The sequence below is a fragment of the Trachinotus anak genome, unplaced genomic scaffold (genome assembly GCF_046630095.1).
Source record: "Trachinotus anak isolate AG129_WGS33_773 ecotype Australia unplaced genomic scaffold, CSIRO_AGI_Tana_v1 ptg000010l, whole genome shotgun sequence".
In the NCBI taxonomy this organism is placed as follows: domain Eukaryota; kingdom Metazoa; phylum Chordata; class Actinopteri; order Carangiformes; family Carangidae; genus Trachinotus; species Trachinotus anak.
Genome location: NW_027273861.1, coordinates 12,324,150 through 12,348,448, shown reverse-complemented (window position 1 = coordinate 12,348,448; position 24,299 = coordinate 12,324,150). Strand labels below are relative to the sequence as shown.

Sequence of the window (24,299 nt, the reverse complement as noted above, 5' to 3'; positions counted from 1 at the left end):
GTGCCAAAAAAAAATGAGTAGATGAGTAAAATTAATGTTTTAATTTATCAATTAAATGGTAGAAAATGAAAGTATAAAACTTACTTTTACTTGTATATATATTTCTTTTACTTTCCAATTCGATTAATAAACCAACAATACAATTTATTGATGCCTGATAATATATTTGACTTGAGTGGTAACCATTTACTACACAATTTATATTTTGTAAACCTTCACAGCTGATTTTCATTTTCAGGACTTCAAATGTCTTTGCACCGTTAAATGATTTGAATTCCAAACAATTCTAGCAAATTGTTGTATGTTATATTTTTATTTAGTATTTGTGCAATACTCCTCTACACTGCAGTGTTTTAAACCATTGCTGTTCACCACCCCTCATCCATATTTAGGGTATATATACTCCTGTCACCACCCCAACATTTCAACTTTGTATCTGGCTATTTATCTTTTATCTTGCACCTTGCCTCTGTTATTTTTCTAAATTAGTCTTCTGGTATATTTTATTTATATTTTGTTGTTTTTTTTTATCGCTGTTGGTTTCTTAATTTCGTTGTATGCCACCAATGACCAAAAAAAAAAAAGCTTCTTATGTTACATCTCAATTACTGCAGAGCTATACATTTACCTGCCCCCATCACAGAGGTGTTTGGTGTCAAATGTGCAGCTTTGTTCCAGCTGTTGTTGAACCCTGGCTCTGTTTTGCCACCAGGTGGGGGCAGCTGGACCCGGCTGAGCCAGGCTGCTCGGGGTTTGCTGCCCCCCGCAGGCCACTCACCGGTACATGTGCTTCTCTCCGGAGATAAAGAAGGAACATCTCGGTGTAGTGAAGAAAATCACTGTATAAAATAGTATAGCATGGGACGAGGGTGTATCTTACCGCCACATAAACCAGTGGCCCCAGTTGCCTCGCAGTGTTTCTCACATCCACACACCCTGAGATCTTCAGGATGCACTTTTAATCTGCCTAAACGCCAAATAGCGGTCGGCTGACGGAGCGACACTTCATTTTTCCCGGAGATTTGTCGCTATTGTTTACATTTCGGGACATCATAAGGCGTTTTCCCCCGCGGCTACACACCATCCCTGTAGCTGTAACGATGGCTGAGTAGTGTTTTGCGGCTAATGGGTGTGTGGATAAGGGCAGATAGACCGGCATGGCACGTCAGACAAAACCCGCTCATAAGAACACACGGAGAGGGTGACAAGGACGGGGAGAAAGAAAGGGGAGGGGAACTGACATTAAAGCAACACAACAAGGAAACTACACTGCAGAGCCACAGACGCCTTCATTTTATGTTTTTGAATAATAGCCGGAGCTAGTGTGGCGAAGTGTGTGTGTGAAATCTGCCCGTAGCTCAGCCCCGCACAGCCGCAAGTGCCCGAGAAGAAGCCGCTTTTCACCGAGTTGGATTTAAAGGCGCTCTCCGACGCTTTCAGAGATATGGGTGAGGATAATGAAAGAGGGCTTTAATTGTAATTCAGGGGGAAATTAACAGAGCAGGCGCAGGCCTCTGCTTGTGGGGAGAGCCATGCCCTAATGGGAGGTGGAAACAAAGGCCAACCGCATAGCTTAGCCGTAATTAATGAAATGCCAATTTAGATTATCTTTTGGTTGTTTTGGCCCCTTGAGATTCCTCTCACCACGATAGGATTGCTATCACTTTAGCATGCAGTAGTTATGAGTGATGCTGGCTGCCATTACAGTGGAGCTTTCATCATAAAGTCATTACAATTAAAATAATGGACACTTACACTGGCTGTATCCCTGATGTAGCTTTAATGTACAGATGGTAAATTGGTATTCTGCTGTTCTGGCTAATTTTGAAACTTCTGAGTAACCTGACCTTTTACAAGAGAAAACATGAAGTGCATGCACCATAAGAGATCCAAAATTACAGCATTGTTTTCAACAATAACATTGCACCCACATATTACTCCAGCAGACCCGGTGTGTGAGTGTTTGTTTGTGTCCTCAGGTTCAGAGCCGCCCAGCTCTCCACAGGTGGTGGAGGATGGAGGAGAGGAGGACGAGGAGGAGCTGAGTGGAGGGGAGGAGGCAGACCTGAAGTCCAGCTCCGGCCGAGGCTCCCTGCTGACCCGGAGAGGCATCACCCTGAGAGTGCTGCTGAAGGACGGCCTGGTGGAGCCAGGGGACGGGGTGCTTGGCATCCACTACCTGGTAATAACACACAACACAGCAGTAGACAGTGAGAGTGTTGTTGTTTATTATTTATCCAAGTGTTGTATTATATGATGCGAGGTTGCACCTGGCTTGTGTCTCTGATACACAGGTAATTAAAGGCACCAGGCAGGTGCTTCAAAGAAACATGTGCATGTCTTTTGTTTTTCCTTAAAACTTTCTCTCTGTCCTCAGGGTAAGAACTTTGTCGGAGACCTGTTGAATGATGGGAAGATCCGATGGGTGGAGACGGGCCAGATCTTCAACTCCCCCAGTGCCTGGGCAACACACTGCAAACGTCTGGTGAACCCGGCCAAGAAGTCTGGCTGTGGCTGGGCGTCTGTACGCTACCGGGGACAGAAACTGGTCCAGTACAAAACCACCTGGCTGCACAAGTACCAACCCAGTGCAGACATGGTGAGAGCGCAATGATAGAGCCTTTTTTTCCCTTTATCTTTTCTTAATGAAGCAAATATCTGAGGCAATATACCGAAAGTTTAGACCAACCAGTTCCCTTAATAAAACATTTTTCTCATACAATTCTGTGCTAAGAAAACATTGTTCAGTCAGGTTTAATGGAAGGACAATGAAGCAGAATGAGTATGAAGCCCATTAACTTTGTAGCACTGCATCCAATCAGATAGTTATTCATGGATCAATACAGAGACAGGACTTCAGGTTACGGCCCCACCTGACATCTGACATGCAAAGAGAAGTGAAGAGGTGGGGAGAAGCAAAATAACTCGCTGATTTGGAAAGAGGGATGATGAAATCACTGGGAGAGGAACTGACAGTACGTTGTTCATTTGAAGTAATATTTACTTTGAGATTATTTGCTCACAGTGGAAGAAAAGTATATAATGTAATGACATACAGTCCATTACAGTAAGACAGAGATGTAAGGGCTTATAGATCTGAGGGCAGAGTTTCCGAACTTCTTTACACTTAAAAATGAAGCGATGTCTCCTGTACTCGTGTCCCCTTGTTACAGGTTCACTGTGGACATGAGTAGTTTTCTTTTATCACATTATTTAATTTGAAGGTTGGTTAAAGGCCTGAAGAAGGAGAGTTTGTAATTATCTTGTGACCTTTCGTTTTATCTTGGGGACCTCATGGGAGGGCGGGCATGATTTGTTCTACTGTTCGTCTATATGACTGTATCCACATTATCCTATGTCACATATTGTGTTCATTTCTTGTGATATCAGAGCCTGGTGAGTGAGGAGGATGATGACGAGGATGAAGAGGAAGGTAAGACGGCAGTGCAAGCAGATGAGAAGAACAAGAACACCAAACCTGGATTACATGGTATGATCCTTCTCTTCTCTTCTCTTCTCTTCTCTTCTCTTCTCTTCTCTTCTCTTCTCTTCTTCTCTCTTTAAGCTTAAAAGAAGATCTTCTTTACTGTTACAGATGTAATGGTTTCACGAAGAACTGACAGAGAGAGAGTTCCTGTCAGATATTGCACCTTGGGCACCAGGGATGCTGCCAGGTACTTTCTATCATTCAGACCAATCAGTGTCATTTTATGTGACCATTGTGTTGTGCATGAGATGAATGAGACACTAATGTGTATCCTCAGAGATCCACACACACTAGTGGAGCTGTCAGCCTTCTCAGCCATCAACAGATTCCAGCCTTTCAACGTAGCTGTGTCCAGTAATGTATTGCTGCTAATGGTAAGCAACAGTCACAGCTAAAGCAGGATAATTAAACACTGACGAACATTTTAAAAGACCAAGATGCCTGCTTTTTGTCCTTTTATAGGACTTTCACTGTCACCTGACCACCAGTGAGGTGGTGGGATACCTCGGCGGACGGTGGGATACTAATACACAACGTGAGTAGGACTTTACCATAGACATGGGAGAGCAACTGGAAGAAAGTATAAATTAGAATGAGGCAGCCTTCATCACACGTGTTCCTCTTTATGGTGGTGCTGTGTTTCAGTGCTGACCGTCTTAAGGGCTTTCCCGTGTCGGACGAGGCTGGCAGACAGAGAATCTGCTTCTGCTGTCGAGGAGGAGGTACAGTAACACATGGACAGCAGATCACAAGTCTGCACGAACAGCATATATGCTTTCAGAAAACATCAAGGTGAATGACACCCATTTTAAAAATTCACAAGCTCTTCCTGTGCCCCAGGACAGTTCAGCAGCCAGCACTTGTCAACGTGCATCTCTTTTTCCAAAGGCCAGAAACCAAAGAACCGACTCTTGAATTTCCATCACAGGGAAATAAAAAACTAGGACTGCAGTGCCAAGTGTGCTAACCCTGAAGATTAAGTAATAGTAAAGTAATACAAGTTCATTTCTAGCAACATCACACATTTTATTTTAAGTGTTTTAGGTCAAACAAACTGCTCTGGCATACAGAAATATATTTGAAATGTGAAACGATATTATGCACTGAAAACTGATCAGTTTACAGATTAGGAAATACAAAAATGCAAGTTGGGACATGTGCTTTAAAATTGGGCTGCAAATGATAATTTTTCCAAATTTGCAAAATACTAATCAAACAATCAGAATAGTCTTATCCATTTCTAAATCATCACTGAGGCTCTTCTGTGAACTGGCACTGTGCATAATAACTACTGTCTTAGTGTATGTGTATTAACTTAGGGTGAAATTAAATGTAGAGCATGTCTCCCACTTTAAAAAAAAAAATTCAGTCTCTTGTCATGTTTGCTCTCCTCCAGATCTGTCAGAACCTGTTCATGCGCGGGCTGTCATTGGTGGGCTGGTACCACAGTCACCCACGAGGTCCAGCTCTGCCGTCACTGCAGGACATTGACTCCCAGATGGACCACCAGCTGAGGCTGCAGGGCTCAAACAACGGCTTCCAGCCCTGTCTGGGCATCATCTGTGGTCAGTGCCTGCCTTTATATGCAGTGTTGATCTGTACAGGGAATTCTCTTTGAATGCTTCATCCACAGGGAGACGCACTTTATTCATCCCATGCAAGGAATTCAATACTATCGCTGAAGTAATACTATATACCAGTGTTGTCGTTGAGTCAAGTCCCCAGTGTTCAAATCCAAGTCCAAGTCTGAGTCACCAAAGACGAGTCAGAGTCAAGTCCCCATTACCTGAGTCCAAGTCCAAGTCATCCAGGTTGAGTCAAGTTCCAAGATGGGCTCCAGTACTGCACTCTGATACAGTCAAAGAGCTGACACACAAATTAAAAAAGGTCTACATTAAACACAAAGGACTCAGCTGTCACCATTTCAAAGGGCGTTTATTTACAATGTGTGACAAATGTCAAACAAATGCACTTGCAGGCAAAATGCCAGAGTCTCAGACTCTGAATGCAGCAAATGCTCAAGTCTGAGTCCAAGTCCGAGTCTCAGATCTCAAGTCCAGCTTGAGTCACAAGTCCTGAAAATCAGAACGTGAGTCAGACTTGGGTCCAGACTCAAGTACTAGAACACGACTATAGTACTGTATATATTACAAAGCAGGGGACATAGAGGTTCTATCTACAGTACGTGCATAGTAAGTGTACTGCAATGTCAGAAGTGGTTACCCACAAGTTACACTGCCCATAAATTGGGCATACTTCAATAAGAATGAAATAAAGTAATGAGTATAGTGTTTACAGATAGCAACATATGTAATAGGTAACATAAAATAGACTACAAATATTGCACTTGAATGAGACTTGAATGACTTTCATAAAGATACCTTCAGCAATTGTCATAGACTGCTCCATAAAATGTGCAACAAGTACAAAAAACTTACAGTTCATTTCCCAGCTGTCAATTCATTTGCACTTTGCATTTGCATTTTTCTTTTTCTACGTAATTAATATTTTGCAACAGAATAAAGCGGAAGAAAGTGAGGTCTTTTGTGAACATAAACTTTTGAGTTCCTGTAGGCTGATGGGTAATTGTCACTGCAGTGAAGTCAGCAAAACATGACTGAAATGATTGCAACCAAATTGTTAATAATGTCTTAAAGGGATATTTGCTGCAGTTTCTAAATCAGCTACAGCTTGTATTTCCAGTATTTGCCATGGCATGTGAAGGCATCGTCATCATCACTATCATGTTGTCTGGTCAAAACCTTTCTAATCATCAGCCAGGTTTGATGACACTTAACTTTTAACTTTTTTTTTTTTTTTAACAGGACCATATTATCATGGCAATCAAGGTGTGGCCTCCACAATAACTCCATTCTGGGTGGTACCACCACCTGAGGTAAAGACACAGACATAACTAATGGACTTTAAAACAGTTGTCTTCTTATTTCATAGCTTTGTTACTTAGTTAAGTCTTTCCTGTCACAGTTCATTTTAAACATTTGTGCTCAGTTTTCTGCTGAAATAATGCATCATCTGCCTTCCTGCAGCAACGGCCTAATGACTATGGTATCCCAGTGGCTGTAGAAGTCACCTACGTACAGGACAACTTTCTCACCAGCGACGTTCTTAATGAGATGGTACTGGTACCTTTGAAAATACAACAGAGAAATATAATTTGTGTAACTGGTTTTTATAAATGCTGTAAAATGTTTGGCTCTGATTTGTTTTTGTCCAAAGATGCTGCTGGTCGACTACTACAGGGCAGCTCCCGACCTCGTCCAGTTCAGCCAGTATTGGTGCCCCGACACGACCATGATGGACAAGATCAAGGTAGGATGATTTATAGAAAATAGATTGCACCTCATTTTATTCTGGGACAGTTATTAGGGGTGATGCTTCTGGGATTCTCAGACCCCGCAGCTTACCTAACTAGTCCGTCTTCTTCCCCCTCAGGGCTCTCTGAGTTGCCATGCCCCCAAAGATCAGGCCTACTCTCAGATCTTGGAGCATGTCTACAGTCAGCTGATCAACATGCACTGAGTGGATCTGCTCTGCATGTGTGCATGTGGCTGCTCTCCATCTCAAGTTGTTCCATTTCAAACACCTTTTGTGCAGAGCTGACAGGCTCTGGTCTGATGTGCGTACAGTGTAAAACCTGCTTGAAAAACATGTAGATGCCTTGAATTCTCTCATACGTAGTTTGATACAGCATTATTGTGAGTTCAGACACACCTCAATGACTTTGAAGGTGAAGGTGCTAAATCTTTGATGCTAGTCACTCTAGGAGTTTGTATTTACCGTTGGTGAAAACAATGTGAAACTAGTGTTAAAAACCAATGTTTTACTAAGATTAAAAATTGTGGTAGGACACTAAATGGAATTGTTTCGTAGACCAGACATCAGCCTGTCGATAAGCACTGGCCTCCTAACTCCTACACGTGGACCTATGTGCCTATCTGTGTCAGTATCCTGTGGTATGAGCAGATATTGCCAGATATGTACAATGTAAACTTGTAATTGCCTTCATAGACTAAACCAGGAACAGTGATTGGAAAACAAAATGTAAGAAAATGGTAGTGCTAAATATCTTTAGCATACAACATAAGCAAAAAAGGCATGACTGTCTTGGTTTGACATAAACTTAACTCTGCAATAGTTTTTGTGAATGATTGTGTTCCTCAAGTTAAATCGAAAGGTTCAAATGTGGTGCAAGTAAATCCATTTTGCCAAACAAGTTTTTTTTTTAATGAACCTGTGTGTGTCTGTGAGCTGTGCTGTGAATGTGCTCCTCTACTGTCTCCCTGTCAGGTCACATGAGACAAGAGTCCTGTTGTTAGGACACATATTTGCTTCCTCTTTACCTGTACTGTATTTATAATTAGCTGTGGATTGTGTGATGTACATGTATGAAGATGTATGCCTTAAGCCTGCTGATTGATGATCCACAAAGCATTAAAATATACACACTGGAACTATTTAAACATGACTGTCTCTTCCTTCATTGTGTGCATTTATGTGAGGATCATTTCTGTACTACTTTTATTTTGTGTTCTCCAGGTCAACTGCATGAAATACATTTTCAGAGCCAGTCATACTTTGATGTCAACAGACCTCACTACTGATCAAATACAAGGATAACACATTTTTCCTTTTTATTTATTGTAAGAATGGGGGAGGTGGGGGATGGAAAAGAAGCACATACAAATACTTTGATAGTAAAAGACAAAATATTGCGGTTAAATTCTGTACTCATACCAAAAGTAAAAAGGCAACTTAAATCTATGACATACATTTACAAGGTGTGATACAGGACTACATGCAAAGATTAATTTAAAGGTCTTGTATATAAAAAATAATACTATAGAGAGCCACAATGATTTAACGTTGTTCAAAAGAACATTTAAGACTAATTAAACAAATGCATAGCCCTTTAAAAAAAGAAATCATTGGGACATTTTTTTAAAACATGGATTAAAATCTACATAAAAGCAGTTTCCACTGGTGGTTTGCTGATGAACCTCACATGATCTAAACACCAACATGTTCAGGAAACTGCTGTAGTGTCATAAATGTGCAGAAATGTGCACACATGCATTTCATCTTTACACAGGAAAAATGCCAATGGCTAGAAATAAAACCAAAAGTAGAAAAAAGAAATTCTTGACCATTGTTCTTAAGAAGCTAGGTTAGGTTTTGGTTGCTGTATTAGTTGCGGTACTTTCCCTCCTTTCTTTTCCAAAGGCACTAAAAGCAAAGCCAACAAGGACTTGTCAGTGTGATCCAGACAGCACCTCCAACAGTCCTTTAACTTTGCCCTGAACTTGATACCAACAATGAAATGTAGTAGATCAGAGATGTAAACATGTATAGACAAGGACCAAACTCAGGAGCGGGGGATGTGTTTGGCAGCATGGAGTGAAGGACAAACACACAACAGAGGGGAAATATAGCAGAAAGATACTGCAAACAGTGAAAGAGCACGTATTTGTCATTCACAATTAAAACTTTTTTCCCCGCCTAAGACAATTGGACTGATGATACTTGTTTGGTAAGGATTAATGTAACAAGTGTTCTCCAAATTAGTCCAATTATTTTCCCTTGATGTTTTCCCTTTCACTCCAGGTCCCTCATACTGTCCAGTGTGTGCTGGATCAAACTCCATCTGCGTGTGTTGACTGTGCTCAATCCAAAACAAGAAACCAGCCTTGTCTCAGTAGAATAGACACCTGTCTACATCAACCCATTATACTAACAAAAAAAACAAATCAGAGCCATTGTGAGTGATCAGAATCACAGGGTCAGACCAAGCAGAGATGAGTTTCACATTCTCAAAGACATGAGGGCAGACAGAAACAGTAGGACAGTTAGTGACGTATACAAAAGACTGGGTCGCTGCCAGCAGCAATGTCTTATCAGGTGCCTATAACAGGTTTCAAAAGACTTAGAAGATAAAGTACAGGGCTTAGCATGTTAAGACAAACACGCCCAAAATGAAATGAATATATGGCTGTTATAGGATATCTAGCAGTTTAACAAATAGGCGTAATAAGCAATATGTTGCTATTGCATTTTACAAAGACTTTTTGGCTCTGTCTCTTCTATTAAACAGACTAACAGACAACCATTAAACGACTAATCATTCTGCATTTCCACACACACCTGCCTTAAGTGACAAAAAGGTGCAATGTCTGCATTTAACTTTGGGTCTATGTATAATGGTGGAGTAATTCTGTCACACACACATCAATCTCTTTTGAGGACCAAGGTGCAATTACATTTTCTCACATATTCAGTAAGCAGTTATGCTTAGTTGAGACTAATATAAATCAAATACTGAAACAATATAAATGAACCCACTGTTGTCTTCTGAAGCTATCGTCATCACAGTTTAGAAAAAGAGCATTAACAAATAGGCCAAAACCTGAAAACAGTCTAGATTATTACACAAATTTTGGCTCATGTTTCTCATTAAAAATGTGAAGCAGTATTTTTTTTTTAGATCCACAAAATCTACACTTCTGTTCAGGTGTAGTTCCATTTTAGTTTGAGTAAAAGTAAATCTCAGTCACACCAGCAGGTGGCATCAAGAGATGAGCTCCAGTTCTTTAAAGGGCACAAAGTTTTCAGTTTTGAAATGACTAATATTCAGTCAAGTTACATGACATTCCTGTGAGGTGAATTGGCCTCTCCAGGCTGAAAACTGACTGTTCAACTGGTGACCAACCTGAGTTTTACACAGACTGCACTCACACATAGGGGATGATATAAACGCATCATCCCAATCACCAATGATCACCAGATTTAATACGATTCTTTTTGCTATATCAGTAATTTGTGGTTAAAGAAAAATATTGCCTATAAATGTTTCATCAGTTAGTCCTCATGAAATGTTTCTGACTGTCAGATAACGGGTAACGACATTTTGTATCCATCTTAGTCTAGGTCCTTTCACCTTTAGGTGGAACAGGTTGATATATTATGGTCTGGACTTTGAAATGTAACCATCTTCCGAAGAACTCTAGATGATGAAAAGTGCTCATCTGTGAGGATGACTTTGGAGCTGAAGGTGAAAATGAATCTTCTGCTGACCATCCCTTGGCTTCAATTTCCTCTCTCTTTACTAATTCTACTTGCTCTCTCCTCTCCATCAGTCTCCTCTCGGCTCTCTTGCTCTCTCTGTATTAGTGTGGCAACGGAACGAGGACCTCGACATAGTTGAGAGGGAAGAATCCCGACTGGCCGTTCAGCATGCCCTCGTACCAGTTCTCGTCAATCTGATTGGTCAGGGTGATGATATCGCCCTCGTGGAAGCCCAGCTCTCCCTCGTTCTCCGGCTCAAAGTCATACAGTGCCTTACAGCTCGGTTGCTCCGGGGCTGAGAAAACAGAGTTAAGGGGAGAAAAGATGAAGATGATGGGAAGAAAAGCAGGAAAACTTAAATTCAGGATGGTCTCACTCAGTGAAGGGCCACAGCAGCACCAGTTTCAGGAAAATTTGAAGCATGTACTGTAGTTCACACCTTTTTATGTATGTTAGTAACACATTAGTGTGTAGTACAGTCAGATAAACTGCAACACAGCATCACTGCAAACAAGCTCACAGGTTTAATCTTTAACCAAAAACCACAGTATCCTTTGACAACAGGTTTCTGTATGACTGTTCTCCTCCCTCCCTATCCGTGGTTTCCTCCGTCTATCCGTTTCTCTGTGACCTCACATAGATCAGCAGAGTGGGCTCCATGCACAGACAAACTACCCTGTTTTTCTCGCCAAACAATTTTCTCATTGTATCAAGTTTACCCCACAGGCTGCTGGGTAGGCTCGAGATAGGGAAAGCTTTGGCCTCTCATTCTCTGTTTTACTCCCTACTATATCAATTTGTAAGAGCAGAAAAAATAACGTAAACACTTAATGGAGTAAGCCCAACTCTGAAGCAACTTCATCATAATAACAAACATTTCTCCAAAAGTAGATTATATTACAAGAGATTCTTTCAATGCACAAAAAGAATCAGTTTATTCAATGTGCAAAAAAGGTGCATGTTTCAAGAGGCCATGTCAAAAGGCCATCATCAGCACAGAAGTTGTGCTGTGTTGACAATGATGAGCATCACTTATGCTTCTGAATGAAAACATTCACATTTGAAGAGCCTCTTCTACTTTTTATTTATATATATAAAAAAAAATAATAATATACATATATTTCTATAAATATATATCTTTTGAAAAGCCTAGACTGGGTGCAAGCCCTTTCACAATTCTTTGAGGTTATATTAGAGTTAATGTCAATTTGTATAATTGTTATTGATAAAATGTCTGGGGACTAACACTTTCGTCTGAAAAGGTTACAAAGGTTACAAATACTGCTAATTAGTTATTCTTCATGAAGTGTTTATTTTCTCTAACTGCCATACCCATCATAATAACTAAGGCAAAATGCATTCATTAGTAAATATTTATTGATGTCAATGTACTTGTCTTCATATAGCTCACTAATTATGCTAATATAAAGTCAATATGATTAAGAAAACAGGACTTTAATTACATCAATTTTAAGTAGTGTCACCTCAATATAAAATGTTCTATATGCAGCAAACTGTGAGTCAAGTCACATCTACACTGTACTGTCCCCAAGATAATGGGTTTAAAATCATTTGTTTACACTAATGATGTTCTGCATATTACGCAATATGGTGGGAGGACATAAAAACTGAAACACTGTTACAATAATTAGTGTGCAATAAAAGTTGAAAATCTGGTGTCCAGATTAAGAACTCACCAACCTCAACTCTGTTATTCAAAAAAAAGGGCAAATTACTGAAACAAACAGCTCATGTTAAAAAAACTGCGCATGTTAGGTAATAATCCTGAAAGTGCACTTGCCCAAAGCACTGGTCTAAAAACTGTGAGGTGCAGTACTGTGGGTACACACTGCTCCAAAATAAACAGCACTGGTCACATGAAGGGGTCAAATGTCCTCAGGGGACAAATTTACTGAGCAATAATACCAATTCTGAAAATAATAGTTAAAGCAGCTTTAGTTATACATTCTCCTTTAATATTAACAAAGTGTACAATACTCTGAAAAAAATAAAATCTCACAACGTGCAACTTAATACTATATGAACATTATGTAGTTTCGCCATTCAAGGGCCGATACCTTTGTATCTTAACTGTTTGATCTGTTCAAAGATCAGTTGAAGGATTGTCAATTGTTCCTTGAATTAAGAGAATCCTGACTGTTCTTTAACAATGTGTTAAATAAATATGTGTTTAAATCAAATGTAGATTGAACCAGTGGTTGCAGGGCTGTTAATACTTAATACAGGTTTTAGTATCTAAAGCACAGGATGTTAGTTTCACACAAAGCCACATATAATGCTTTCAAATGACACATGCAACATAAACCACCAACTGTGTGCTTAATCTGTGAAAAGCAACTTATACCACATGTCACACATTTCACATCAGAGGCTGTACAAGCACAGAGGACCATTTCAAGACCACAGCTAAAGTTGTGACACTGACAAACGGTCCACACAATCTGACTCACACAATCTGGGTTTCCGAAAGGACAATCTGGCCAAGTGAAAAGACGGCTCTGATGACGTCACGGGAAAGAGGAACAAGGTCAGTTGGAGAAAGGCCATTCAGATGACACACGGACACACACATGGACACACACACACACATGGACACACACATACACACACACACACACGTATACATACTCACAGTCATTCCTCCCTCACACATCCATTTTCTCATGGTCAACGACTGAGTGTATTTGAGAGTCAAACATTCAGTGCATGCCACCACTTACAGAGCCTCACAAACAGACTGGAGAACAGAAAAACAAATGCACGCTGAATGTTTTCCACATATTTCTGCTCAGTGGTACTGACTGGTTGCAGGTCTTAAGTAATCATGTTGGCTATGGGGGTTTAGTTTCGGTCATATTTCTAAGAATGCAGGCATTTTACTTTGGCTTGTTGCCTCTTCTGTGTGTACAGAAGCAGCTGGATGTTCGGTTGTTTTTTTATTTCTGGTATGGCAGCTCTCTTCCAAAGCTCTTTTGTGTGGCTTTGAGTGATGTAAGTGTAAGGATGAAAATAATGACAGAGAGTTTTTGTTGTCGTTTGTTATGTCAAGGGCCCATCTGTTCTCCGCTGCCAACTGTGCAGTCAGCCACTTCATCATTTTGACATTAATAGTTCAGATTTATTTTACTTAAATACTCAGAGTAAAATCACAAAATGTTTATGTTGATCTACAGTAACAACCTTTTACGTATTTGTTTTCAGAGCCCATCAGCTCTCTCTTACCTGAGTTACATGAAGGTGGAGGGGCCATTGAGCTTGAGTATCCACCATTTGAATGGTTGTTGTCTCCAAAGTCAAAGATAGGTTTGGGTTTGGGTGTGTATTCACGTCTTGGTCGAGACTGAGCCTCATTCATCCTGTTCCAGAAGATACATGAATGAATCTAACGTTTTCAAATCTTCACAATAAATACAAATGCTGAAAATGATGTGTGGACAGACTGAACCTGACTTGAAAAGCCCCAAGCAGAAAGCTGTACAGCCAGTATGTAGGTATTTGTGTGTGTCAGGCATCATTACTGCACCTGTCTCTGAGTTTGTCAGAAAGTTCGTCCAGCACCTGCACAGCCTGTCTGTGGTACTGCAGCTGGGACTCCACTAGAGATGAGAGCTGGCTCACCTGCTCGATCTACACACACACACACACACACACACACACACACACACACACACACACACACACACACACAAAATAAATAAATTACAAGACAATCAACGTTACTCAGTGACAGCTCCAGTGACAGGATGTGGACATATACTGCACCTTGGCGAAACCTTATTATGAAGCTTATGAATAATAAATAATGTTTACATTTGTTTGACAAATTAATCAGAACTCATGGTCTGCTTTGCTTTTTATGATGTAATCAAAGGATAATAAATAGATAAAGATTAAGATTATTTGATCAAACTACTGTTTCCAAGGTCAAAAATTTTATTTCCTGCTCAAACTCACGCATACCCAGTATTTAAACAGTCATAGGAAATAACATCAAAGAGGAAATATGAAAGACAGACTTCCTCCTACTGCACTGGTCATATTCATGCACTGTCAACCATACTGTTCATATCGTCCTCAATAATAAAACTAACCTCTTAACTGCTGTGCTGTACTATAACAAAACACACAAATCAACTAGCTAAAGTGACTGCCGGCTAATGTAACAGTCCTGCAATTATAAACCCTAAATGTACTGATTCAACGTTATGATCATTTTGGAAGATGTAGTTCGTGGTTGTTGAACTGAAAGGTGTTTCTATTAATTTGTCCAGTCCTTTTAAATCAAAGAATGTAGGCTAGATACCACACACATCTCTCTGTATCATGCAACACAGTTCAACAGCACTACAAACTGCAGCCTCCAAAATGATCATAATGTTCATTCAACTTCTCTATAACAGTTTCCACACAAAATGAATATTAAAACCTTCATGACAAAGGGTTTATTGTTGGACTGCTATATTAGACTGCATTTGTTTTAGCTAGGTGTACCAGCAGTGATTAACTGGCAATTGAATCTATGCTCTAATCCGTTTTGTACTTCTATGCCTCCTCACCTACAGGTGTGTTCACCTGCAGTTATGTACATGGCAAGCAAATGCTCTAACTGTGAAACCCAAATAGTGATTAGATGTTATAACTGTTCAACTACAGCTATTTAAAGGCATGTTTACCTGCAGTGTCATTTGTGCTAAATGGGTGTGTTACATCAATCTCTACAGGTGTAACTGCCATGTGTTTGTCCTGTGGGTGTGCAGCAGACAGCTGCCTTCCAGAGCAAAAGTTTAAAGGTCAGGAAAGCTCCACAGTGCCGCAAGTGATGAAAAGTTTGACGTGATAGAGTTGTGTATATTTCAGGCATGTAAATATTCTTTTTCTGCTGTGTTGAAAATGGGTAAATGTCACAAATGCCAGAATGCTTTAAGCATGACTAACCATCAGAATCTATCTTTATAGATGATGACGCCTGACCTTTGGATGTAGTTACAGCTATTATTATTTTAAAGGGAGTGGTCTACAAATTATGCCAGGAGACAAACACGAACACCACACACTGAACAGTAAGAAATATCTCCTCACGTCAGTCTCCAGCAAGTTGTACATGCTGGTCTCGGCCACTTCCTTTGACTCATGAAACTTCTCCAGAGCCTGTCGAACCTCCTCATCTGGGATCTTGCCCTGGCGCTTTTTCTTGTAGTCATAGTCCAGGCGACGGCCTTCAAGCTTCTTGAGGTGGTGCTGAAATGGTCAGAGCCATAGTTAGTTTAGTAGTGATCAATACCTTACAGGAACTTCAATTTGACATTTTGGAGGAATGATGATTGAAGGTTTGGTTTGTTATCATTTAATACTGCACCATGAGAGGGACTAATCAGCAGGCTACAGTTTATTTCCCTATCATAAAAAAGCTTGTCAGTGTGTGAGATACCTGTATCTCTCTGAGGTCCTTGTCACAGAGCCCTTGCAACGGATCAATGAAGTTTTGTTTGACGTCAATGTCTAGAGAGTCTTTGACTTCTGCCAATCTCCTCATGGCCTCTCCTACATCTACTAGTGCTCCGCCTGAAATGCACAGAGATTAAAGGCTCGGTGACATGAGTAAATTTACAGTTTACATTTATAGTTATTATAGCACCATCAGACCACAAGTACAGACACAGACAGTGTCTCATAAAAACCCACTCACACACAGACAGAAGTACATTACTTAAAATAGTCAAAGTGTTTCATAAGCACTGGAATCTGACAGTGAGTGAAGCAAGCACAAACAATGCACACATCAAAACTTATAATTACACACACACACACACACACACACACACACACACACACACACATTTGTCTGCCAAGAATGTATTATTCTAAACCACAACACACACACACACACATCTTACCAAAGTTAGTGTCCTCCCCAAGTTCCCGTCCATACTTGGCCATACATTCCCCTAGAAGTCCCTCAGCCTGAGGATAGCCTGGGTTCTTCACCTGACCACGAATCTTGGACATGGTGTTCAACATTGACAGTTTGGCCCGAGATGCTGCAGACGGAAGTTGAAACAAATGTTAATCAAAGAGCTTAAACAATTTAAATACATGCATTTAAACAGATTATGTTCTCACCTGGGTTGGGCTGAAGGTACTCGGATGTTTTGGAGATTACCTCCACTACTGCTTTACTGGTCACATCTACTTTCTACAAAACACAGCAAGCACACACACATCACAAGTGTGCAACAGAGCTACTGAAGCCAAAGAACTATAATAAAAGTAATAGGCAGAGAACTTTTTGCCCACAGTTAAAAGTATTTATTTTATTTTTTGGTTTATTATTTTATTTTGGTTCCCTTCTAGTTTGGATACACACAATATATTATAATTGCATGCACCAGACACTGGGCACTGAACCAGGGCCCAATGTTAATCTTTGAATCAGTTGTTTTGTTGTTCCAAGACCCAAAAATATTCAATTTACTATCATATTAGGCAACAAAGAGAAACAGAAAACGTTCACATTTGAGAAGCTGGGACCAGTACGTTTTAGCATTTTTGCAGTTTACAGTTCAGGAATTTAATGGCAACAAGTTTTCAGTGTCATCCACACAATTTTGAAAGTTCTTCATAAACACTGTGAGGTGCAAACAGCAAGAGCTGAAGTCCAACAAAAAATGGCAGCATGTTTGTGTACTGCATGAAAAAAAAAACAGCCCGACCCACAGCTTTGATTACAGCTGTTTCCAAAGAAAGATGCCTCTTACCCGTTCCAAGTCTCTGAAGTCATCATCAAGTTTAGTTCCTTCTGCACCTCCAACTTTCTCACTAACCATCTAGAGGGAGAGAAAGACAGGGAGACAGAAAGAAGGGCATGAGAGAGAGAGAGAGAGAGAGGAGTGCAATTTAATTAATACTGCTCATAAGGTTTTGATTTGAGTTGGAAACAAACCAAAGCTCATATCTAATTTACACATGCACATTTGCTCTGTGTAGAAAATGGACATGTCTTCTTTTAGGAAAATGTGTGTGTGGATTGCAGCATATTGTATGAACAAATCCTACCTTTATCCTTACTACTCAGGTGACTTTAAAGAAGAAATTTTGAGTAACAGATAACTGTGCAGCAAAACACCAGAAATCAAATGAAGGACAACAACATGAACAGTGTTACACAATTCCTTTTGTTTACGTTTTGAAAAAGGTAGGACCAGCTAACTTCATTATTTCTATTTCAATACAGACAATATGCTAAAACTTAAGTAAACTGAAACACGTTGATTGAAAGCACATGTATTTCCAAGTGAGATCTCTCAGCATGTTTTTAGGCCACAGACAAAAGCCTGGAAAATGGAAAACAGTCCTTTTTCTGTACATGTACGGTACCTTTTGGCTAATTTCTTGAATCATGAGAAGGGTTTGTTCTTTTTAGAGACAAAAGTCAGTCACAGAGAACTGTAAATTAAATGAAACTTGTTATTCTGGGAATGAGACTGTACGTCTGTGGCAATTTAAGATAATTAAAATCCTGTCTGTTGTGACCATGAGCCACATGGTTTCACATCCGAGTTTCTCCAAGTGGAATGGGCAGAAAAACAATTCCTATCACTTCCACTAAGATAATAAACATAGCATGCAACAAAAAGACCTTGGTTGCAGAGTATCTTGAAAACCTATTCTACAAAGATCAGAGCAAACCACAATGACTAACTGGTGGTTTTCCTTGGTTTATGACATGATTCCAGTCAAAATTATTCACGATACCTTTGTAGAAATAAAACATTTGCCACACCAGGACATGCTGTTATGAACCTGTCTTTTTTTGAGGGAAGCTGTAACAACCCAGATGTTAATTTTTAATTATTTCGCCCTGCAGTATTAACAGAGGGAGCAATTCAAGCTGTCTGGACTGTTAATGAAACACCACAAGAGAGACCCTGAAAAAGAAATAAACAACTAAATAAAATGAATTAGCCTTTCATTTGTAAGATTTGAATTTTATACTGTAAGACACTACAGTTAATGAAGTGAGATTATCAGTTTCATAAAATAACACTAAGCATGACAACAGTGAGGGATTTTTCTGACAGGCTGACCTAATTAGGTTTCAGACAAATATAATTTGGTTCAATACTGACACCTTTGCACATCGGCAACATGATCTTTTCAGGTGGTCTCTGACTCTGGAGTAGTTTATTACGTATATCCAGTCCTTCGATTAAGAGATTTAGATGCCATGTTCTTGTCTTTCCTTTCCTTAGTCAAATTCAATCATCTATGATGAGTTTGGGTCATTTCCTCTCTGCCTCAAACTACTGTTGGTGACCATGTTGTGATTATAGGACTTACCAAGACTTTTCTGGGTCTGACAGAAATGCTTGTTTAAAGAGTATTATGATAGGTGACATGATGTTTCATACCAGTGCACTGATTAAATATTCAAGAGTTTCTTTATCTATTACAAGGAGATTCTAACATATAAATACAACAAACAGAAAATGAAATGCATCAAGGTTACCCTTGCTCCTCCACAGCAGCTGACAGACTTTTGCTGAACCGTCTAGTATCAGTATGTTCGAGCTATACTGCAGAATCTCTGCTGTACACAGAAGGCACATGACTGGGGGCCTTGGGGGATTCAGGTCACAAGTAAAGATACAGCCTCAGCTCTGACCATACTTTGACTACCTCTGAGTAAAGATAAGATTGCAGTTTGCAGTCCTAAATTTTTGCTGTCTCATCTTTTTTGCACACTAACAGGCCTTATAAGACTTCTAGGGAAGAGTAATTAATTTAATCAATAAATGGGGTGATTCTTTTTTTGTTTTTGCCTCTAAGTTTGAGATTTCTGTCTTTTCTCATTTTGGGAAGTAGAAAAGTGAATTATTTAAATAACAGCCACTAAATATAACATTTTTCCTTTGGTAATGAAAACATTATGTTCTCAGACATGTAACATTTTATTTACATGCACACAGGCTCAAAGGAACTGAGCCCAAAAACATCCACACAAGGTTATCATTGGGAAGTGTTGGTATAAACAACGCATAGAGCTACACAGAGGGATCAGTCTAGAACAGGTACTCTTTCCATCATAATGACTGGGTATTAGTTAAATGGTAGTGCACTATCACAAAGCATGCTTCACGTTCTTGTTTGGCTTCAGATGATTTTAAGATTGTAAGGCACAGAAGAGGGTTGTCTAATACAGAGGCCGAGGTACCAACTACGTAGCAAGAGGGAAAGTAGCAGCAGTAAATGTGATTCATACTGGGGTTTTTTTCGTCGCACTGCATATGAAAATCAGCTGGTAAACAACAGTTGGTGGGTAAAACCACTTTTTTTCCAAGTCAATTATTCCTCTCTAGCATATTAGCTGCAGCATACATGATGGCTTTTGTTAAAGCTGTCTTATCTAAAAACAAATTTTAAGTGCAGAATTAAAAGGGGGTAAAAAAACAACTTGTTTTTAGATACAGAATTCTGTCTTGACTATACTTGGTATGAAAACTAAATCACATCCTAGTTAGATACCCGAAAACTAGGTCAAAGTTGTTTGACATCAAAGCTGGTTATGAAAAAATAGCTCTGTCACCACAGCGTGAGAGCAAACCTCACTTCAAAAGGAAATTATGTTACTGTGATTGGACACGGAAAGGGAAGGTGTGATAGCAATTTAGCAGCCTTTCTGATGACACGAAGCTGGCTGGTATTCAAATTACATCATTTTAGCTTAGCAAATGTTCAATTAAAAAGACCATTTGATTTTTTCTGTAATTTCTTAATTTACTGCAGTGGTGACTCTTGGGTTGTATGAGTTTCAATGTTTTCCCACCACCCTGTATTTAAAATTCACACTCTACCTCCCTCTAGGTTATTTCCAGTAAATCAGTAAGCCTTCAGTGTTCTTTTAACTCACACACACAGGAGCCAAGCACTTATCAGCATTTCAGGTGAGCAATAGGGTTAAAATAAAATTCTCTACAATTACCATATGTACATTTATGTCATGATATCAATACATATCATAATATAATTCATTGTACAAACTGTATATAATAATATCTATATAATAATATAATTCCTGTTTTTGTCTAAACGAGGAAATTAAACACCTGTTAGATGAAAGTACATCTTCACATTCAAGTAAAATCATATAAAAATACAACATTGCTATAAAGTAGTCCTGCTCAGCCACAAAGGTCTTTTACTTACATACATATTAAAGAGATTGATGTCATTGTATTAACAGCGTGGACGAACAACAATCTCAAATTCTCTCATCATATTGCTCCTCCTTGATCTTAATTGGCCCAATTAGCCGCACCAGTAGCATGATGTCTGCTGCTTCTAACCCTAACGTCATCATCCATTCACCTGCACCTGCATTATGACCTGATCTTGATTAAGAGTAATAATAACCAAAATGGGGATTATACTGAAGACCGATTATCATTCATATAAGCCAGCTTAATCCTCGATGACGTCTAAACCTGACTCTAATCTACTTTTTATCAACTAATCTCTCCTGACTGAACTCTGTTTTAAGGTCCATTATGATGAACATTTTGGGCCAGATGGAGTAAAATGTGATGCTTACAAAATGTGCATGTTTTGAAGAGGCTTGTGCAGTGCTTCTAAACCTGGTCCAACAATTTCATTAAGAACATTAATAAAATAAGCATTTTTGTAAGTGATATGTTCCTCTCAACATATAGATTTGATGCTTCTTTAAGTTGTTAAAATTTTGAAAAGAGATAACTATAATAAATCAAAATAACCAATCGATATCTATGGCAATTCTTGACCGCAGTTGTCTGGCAGGAGTCCATTAATTTCTGGTGACCAAACAGTACAACTGACGTGTGTTTGCTGTTGTCAGAGGAAGTGTTAAATTCAAGGTAAGGACAGCAACAGTGAGGCAGAGCTAGTAAACTAAGACATATAATTTCAAATGTGTCTGATATTTTCTTCACACCAGCTGGTGCTTTACATCAGCAGAATTGTCCATTACAATATTATTATCCCTTAGTTAACTTCCTGTGTCTTTACATGTAACCATAACTTTATTTATTTTCAGTTGTACACAAATGTTTCAGAACCATTAGACTTATAACTCTATTGGTGCGTAAATTACCTTGATAAACTGCACAATTATTCTTATAAGGCCTTAAATTTAGTGTCGTCATTTTTAGACAAACACATAGGAGGGTGAGAGGAGGAGTGTAAAAGAGAAAAAACAAGGATGTGCGCACTACAAGGCACAGATATAATTTCCACAGCCAACTTCCTGCATGGCTCCAGCATAGAAAATCTGGGCTATGTCAAGTGTTATTGACTCTCATGGAGTTTTGGCAAGAAAGGAAGCTGCATTGCAGTCAAATAATGGGAAAGCACACTCTCCTCCTCCTTCTCTTCATCATCTCTTAGGGTCACTTTCTCCAGCATTAATTCACTTAAGCTCCCTCGGTCACCTTCACTCTTCATTTTCACTGCAGTCAGTACCAACAGGCCTAAAATGACAGCTTGCAAATCGTGTTATTTTTCCTCCCAACCAAACCAACGGGGATCTGAGTCTGTTCCTGACAGGAAGCAGGGGCAGAAACCAAATGTCTTTCCTGCTTAGATCAGCAGGGGTAGGAAGAAAAGAGACTCAAAAATCTTTTTAACCGTCCCCGCCCATGACTGAGAGAGCTGGCCAAAATTAAAAACATTCACACCAGTGTACAGACAATCACACTAAGGAACTTTTATATCTCCAAGACCAGCAGAGACATTTCATACACAATGGTGCTTCACCTTTTCCCCTCAGATGCTCTAAATATTGATTTGTCTCACTTCACAAAAGAGTAGCACTGTAGACAACTGGAAAATAGGTGACTTCAAAGAAGCATTACCAAAACCAAGCTGCTCAGGTTTCACTGCAGCACCCATGGAAAAGGTGGGTCTTTCAGGAAGTTACCCCATATGTTTACGTGCTGGCTCGGTTTAGTCATATTGTACTACTTTTCTGTGTATAGTTTTTTACTGACTCACCCGGAGAGTCCCTGAGGCAAACAGAGCTAATGTTTACCACAGGATGTGCATTTACTGACTCTGAAGTGGTGCACCGCTGAGTAAGGAAACTTGAAAGCACAAAAATGTGAAATTCCCGTAAATGGTTACAGCATGATAACTTTACTCAGCATTAGTTAAAGTTAGTTAACACAACTTTAATCAACGTTAACGCAAAACACGTCCGAAGACGCCTGTTAACTTTAAGGCTAGCTGTAAAAGCACACGGAGTGCCAACTAAAAATAACACTGACATTTTACACACTGACACAAAGGGTTTGTAATCCAGCCTCCTGTCGTCAACACACAATAACATAACACATCAGCACAGCTTTTATCAACATTAGCCAGTCATAACCCGCTAGCTTCTGGTGCTAAACGAGGCTAGCGGCTAACGATACATGACAGTTGCTAGCTAAAAGGGAAAAAAAAAAAAAAAAAGTTCTGCAAACCTGGCTGGCTTTGTAAAACTGCTTCTTCAAGCCCGCGACAGACATCTTGAACCCCGACCGTCTTCAAGTTCCGACGCTGAAGTTGTAAGTAGGTCACAAAACAACAAAAGTTAGCGGTTTAGTTTGTGGGAAAAGGGGCCAACGCAGAAATGTTTAGGAGGAATCATAGGACTGCACGGCCGTCACTCCGAGTCGGGACACGCCAGCTGACCACGTCCACGTCGAGGGTGATCCTCACCCACTGTCACCGCGGATAACGGGGCCGAGCCGTGCGGAGACCCCCTCAGTCGACGGCGTTAGCCCCCGAGCGGAAAAACATCAAGCACGAACAGCGGAGGGCACATCGATAAGTTATACACAGCACCGATTCTGCCCGAGCCACTTTGAGAAAATCAGTTTCCCGAGTTTACGCAGCAGATGTTTGGGTTGGTGCACAGCGCCCCCTGCTGGATGCAGCAGCCCCCACCACCCCACAGCCGTCCGTATGCGCTCATGCAATATACTTTCACACTGCTCATGCCTGGAGACACAAAGAATGACAAGGCCTTCCTCGCAAACACAAGTGGGATGAGATTATTCTTGCTAGAAACGTAGCTGGGTGCAGAAATGAGCTGCTGGGCCCCTTGTCCATCCCATTTTCTGTGCAGAAATGAGCTGCTTTTCTATACTGGTGTTGCGCTTTGCCCTGGGTTTTCTGTATGGTGACTTGAAGGAAACCTAACTTACAAACACATACAAATTGCCTGACACAAAAGCCTTTGCTAAGCAAATAAATGAATAATTAGGTTGGCAGGTTATCTTAAGTTTTAGTTATTCATAACCTCAAGCTAAATTTTAAATGAAATCAGCACACACCATCTGACATACAGCAGGCCTGAACCATTCTGGGGCCCCCTCAGTTTTCAGATTCTTTTGGATATGTGGAATGACGTTTTAAGATAAACATCTCTTGAGATTTCTGACAGTACGGTGGTGAGCTGAATTTCATTTCTGGGGCTCAAAGTAACTGAAAACTTTATAGACAACATGTCTTTGGATGTCACTTGAATGGCCGCAGTTATGGCAGCGTTAAAACAAAACAGCCTAGTATCATGGTAGGGAGGTATAGGAGTGTATTTTTTGCGCCTGAGGTGGAGACACACTGTTACTTTAAAGACTAGAGTGAAGTCTCTCTCTCTCTCTCTCTCTCTCTCTCTCTCTCTCTCTCTCTCTCTCAT

At 40.0% G+C, this 24,299-nt stretch overlaps 2 protein-coding genes across 3 annotated transcripts; one reads left to right on the top strand and one right to left on the bottom strand.

Annotated features, from left to right (window-relative positions):
- Window positions 1-974: 974 nt before the first annotated feature.
- Window positions 975-7,968, top strand: mpnd (MPN domain containing). The gene is made up of 13 exons (XM_071487593.1): window positions 975-1,448; window positions 1,980-2,182; window positions 2,378-2,599; window positions 3,391-3,490; window positions 3,596-3,674; window positions 3,765-3,861; window positions 3,950-4,022; window positions 4,133-4,209; window positions 4,884-5,052; window positions 6,313-6,383; window positions 6,535-6,624; window positions 6,725-6,817; window positions 6,941-7,968. Exons 1-13 carry the CDS (start codon window positions 1,445-1,447, stop codon window positions 7,025-7,027), a joined length of 1,365 nt encoding a protein of 454 aa, XP_071343694.1. The 5' UTR covers window positions 975-1,444; the 3' UTR covers window positions 7,028-7,968.
- A 157-nt stretch (window positions 7,969-8,125) lies between these two features.
- Window positions 8,126-23,491, bottom strand: sh3gl1b (SH3-domain GRB2-like 1b). Of its 2 annotated transcripts, XM_071487594.1 has the most exons (10): window positions 23,083-23,453; window positions 17,344-17,412; window positions 16,709-16,781; window positions 16,483-16,626; window positions 16,017-16,150; window positions 15,668-15,826; window positions 14,112-14,215; window positions 13,811-13,944; window positions 13,039-13,086; window positions 8,126-10,862 (listed from the first exon to the last, which is right to left on the bottom strand). In XM_071487594.1, the coding sequence occupies exons 1-10, from the start codon at window positions 23,125-23,127 to the stop codon at window positions 10,669-10,671; spliced, it is 1,104 nt and encodes a 367-aa protein (XP_071343695.1). In that variant the 5' UTR covers window positions 23,128-23,453; the 3' UTR covers window positions 8,126-10,668. The 2 variants fall into 2 exon arrangements, with proteins under 2 accessions (XP_071343695.1, XP_071343696.1); XM_071487595.1 differs by lacking the exon at window positions 13,039-13,086 and having other exon boundaries at window positions 23,083-23,491.
- Between the last annotated feature and the right edge of the window lie 808 nt (window positions 23,492-24,299).

Bases quoted from the DNA above. Each gene is read 5' to 3' on its own strand.
- mpnd (XM_071487593.1), top strand. The intron at 3,675-3,764 runs GTACTTTCTATC...GTGTATCCTCAG, and splicing joins GGCACCAGGGATGCTGCCAG to AGATCCACACACACTAGTGG. The intron at 6,818-6,940 runs GTAGGATGATTT...CTTCCCCCTCAG, and splicing joins CCATGATGGACAAGATCAAG to GGCTCTCTGAGTTGCCATGC.
- sh3gl1b (XM_071487594.1), bottom strand. From the start codon at position 23,127: ATGTCTGTCGCGGGCTTGAAGAAGCAGTTTTACAAAGCCAGCCAG. The intron at 16,151-16,482 runs GTAAGATGTGTG...TGTGCATTTCAG, and splicing joins TGGGGAGGACACTAACTTTG to GCGGAGCACTAGTAGATGTA. The intron at 13,945-14,111 runs GTGCAGTAATGA...CTTCTGGAACAG, and splicing joins TCTGACAAACTCAGAGACAG to GATGAATGAGGCTCAGTCTC.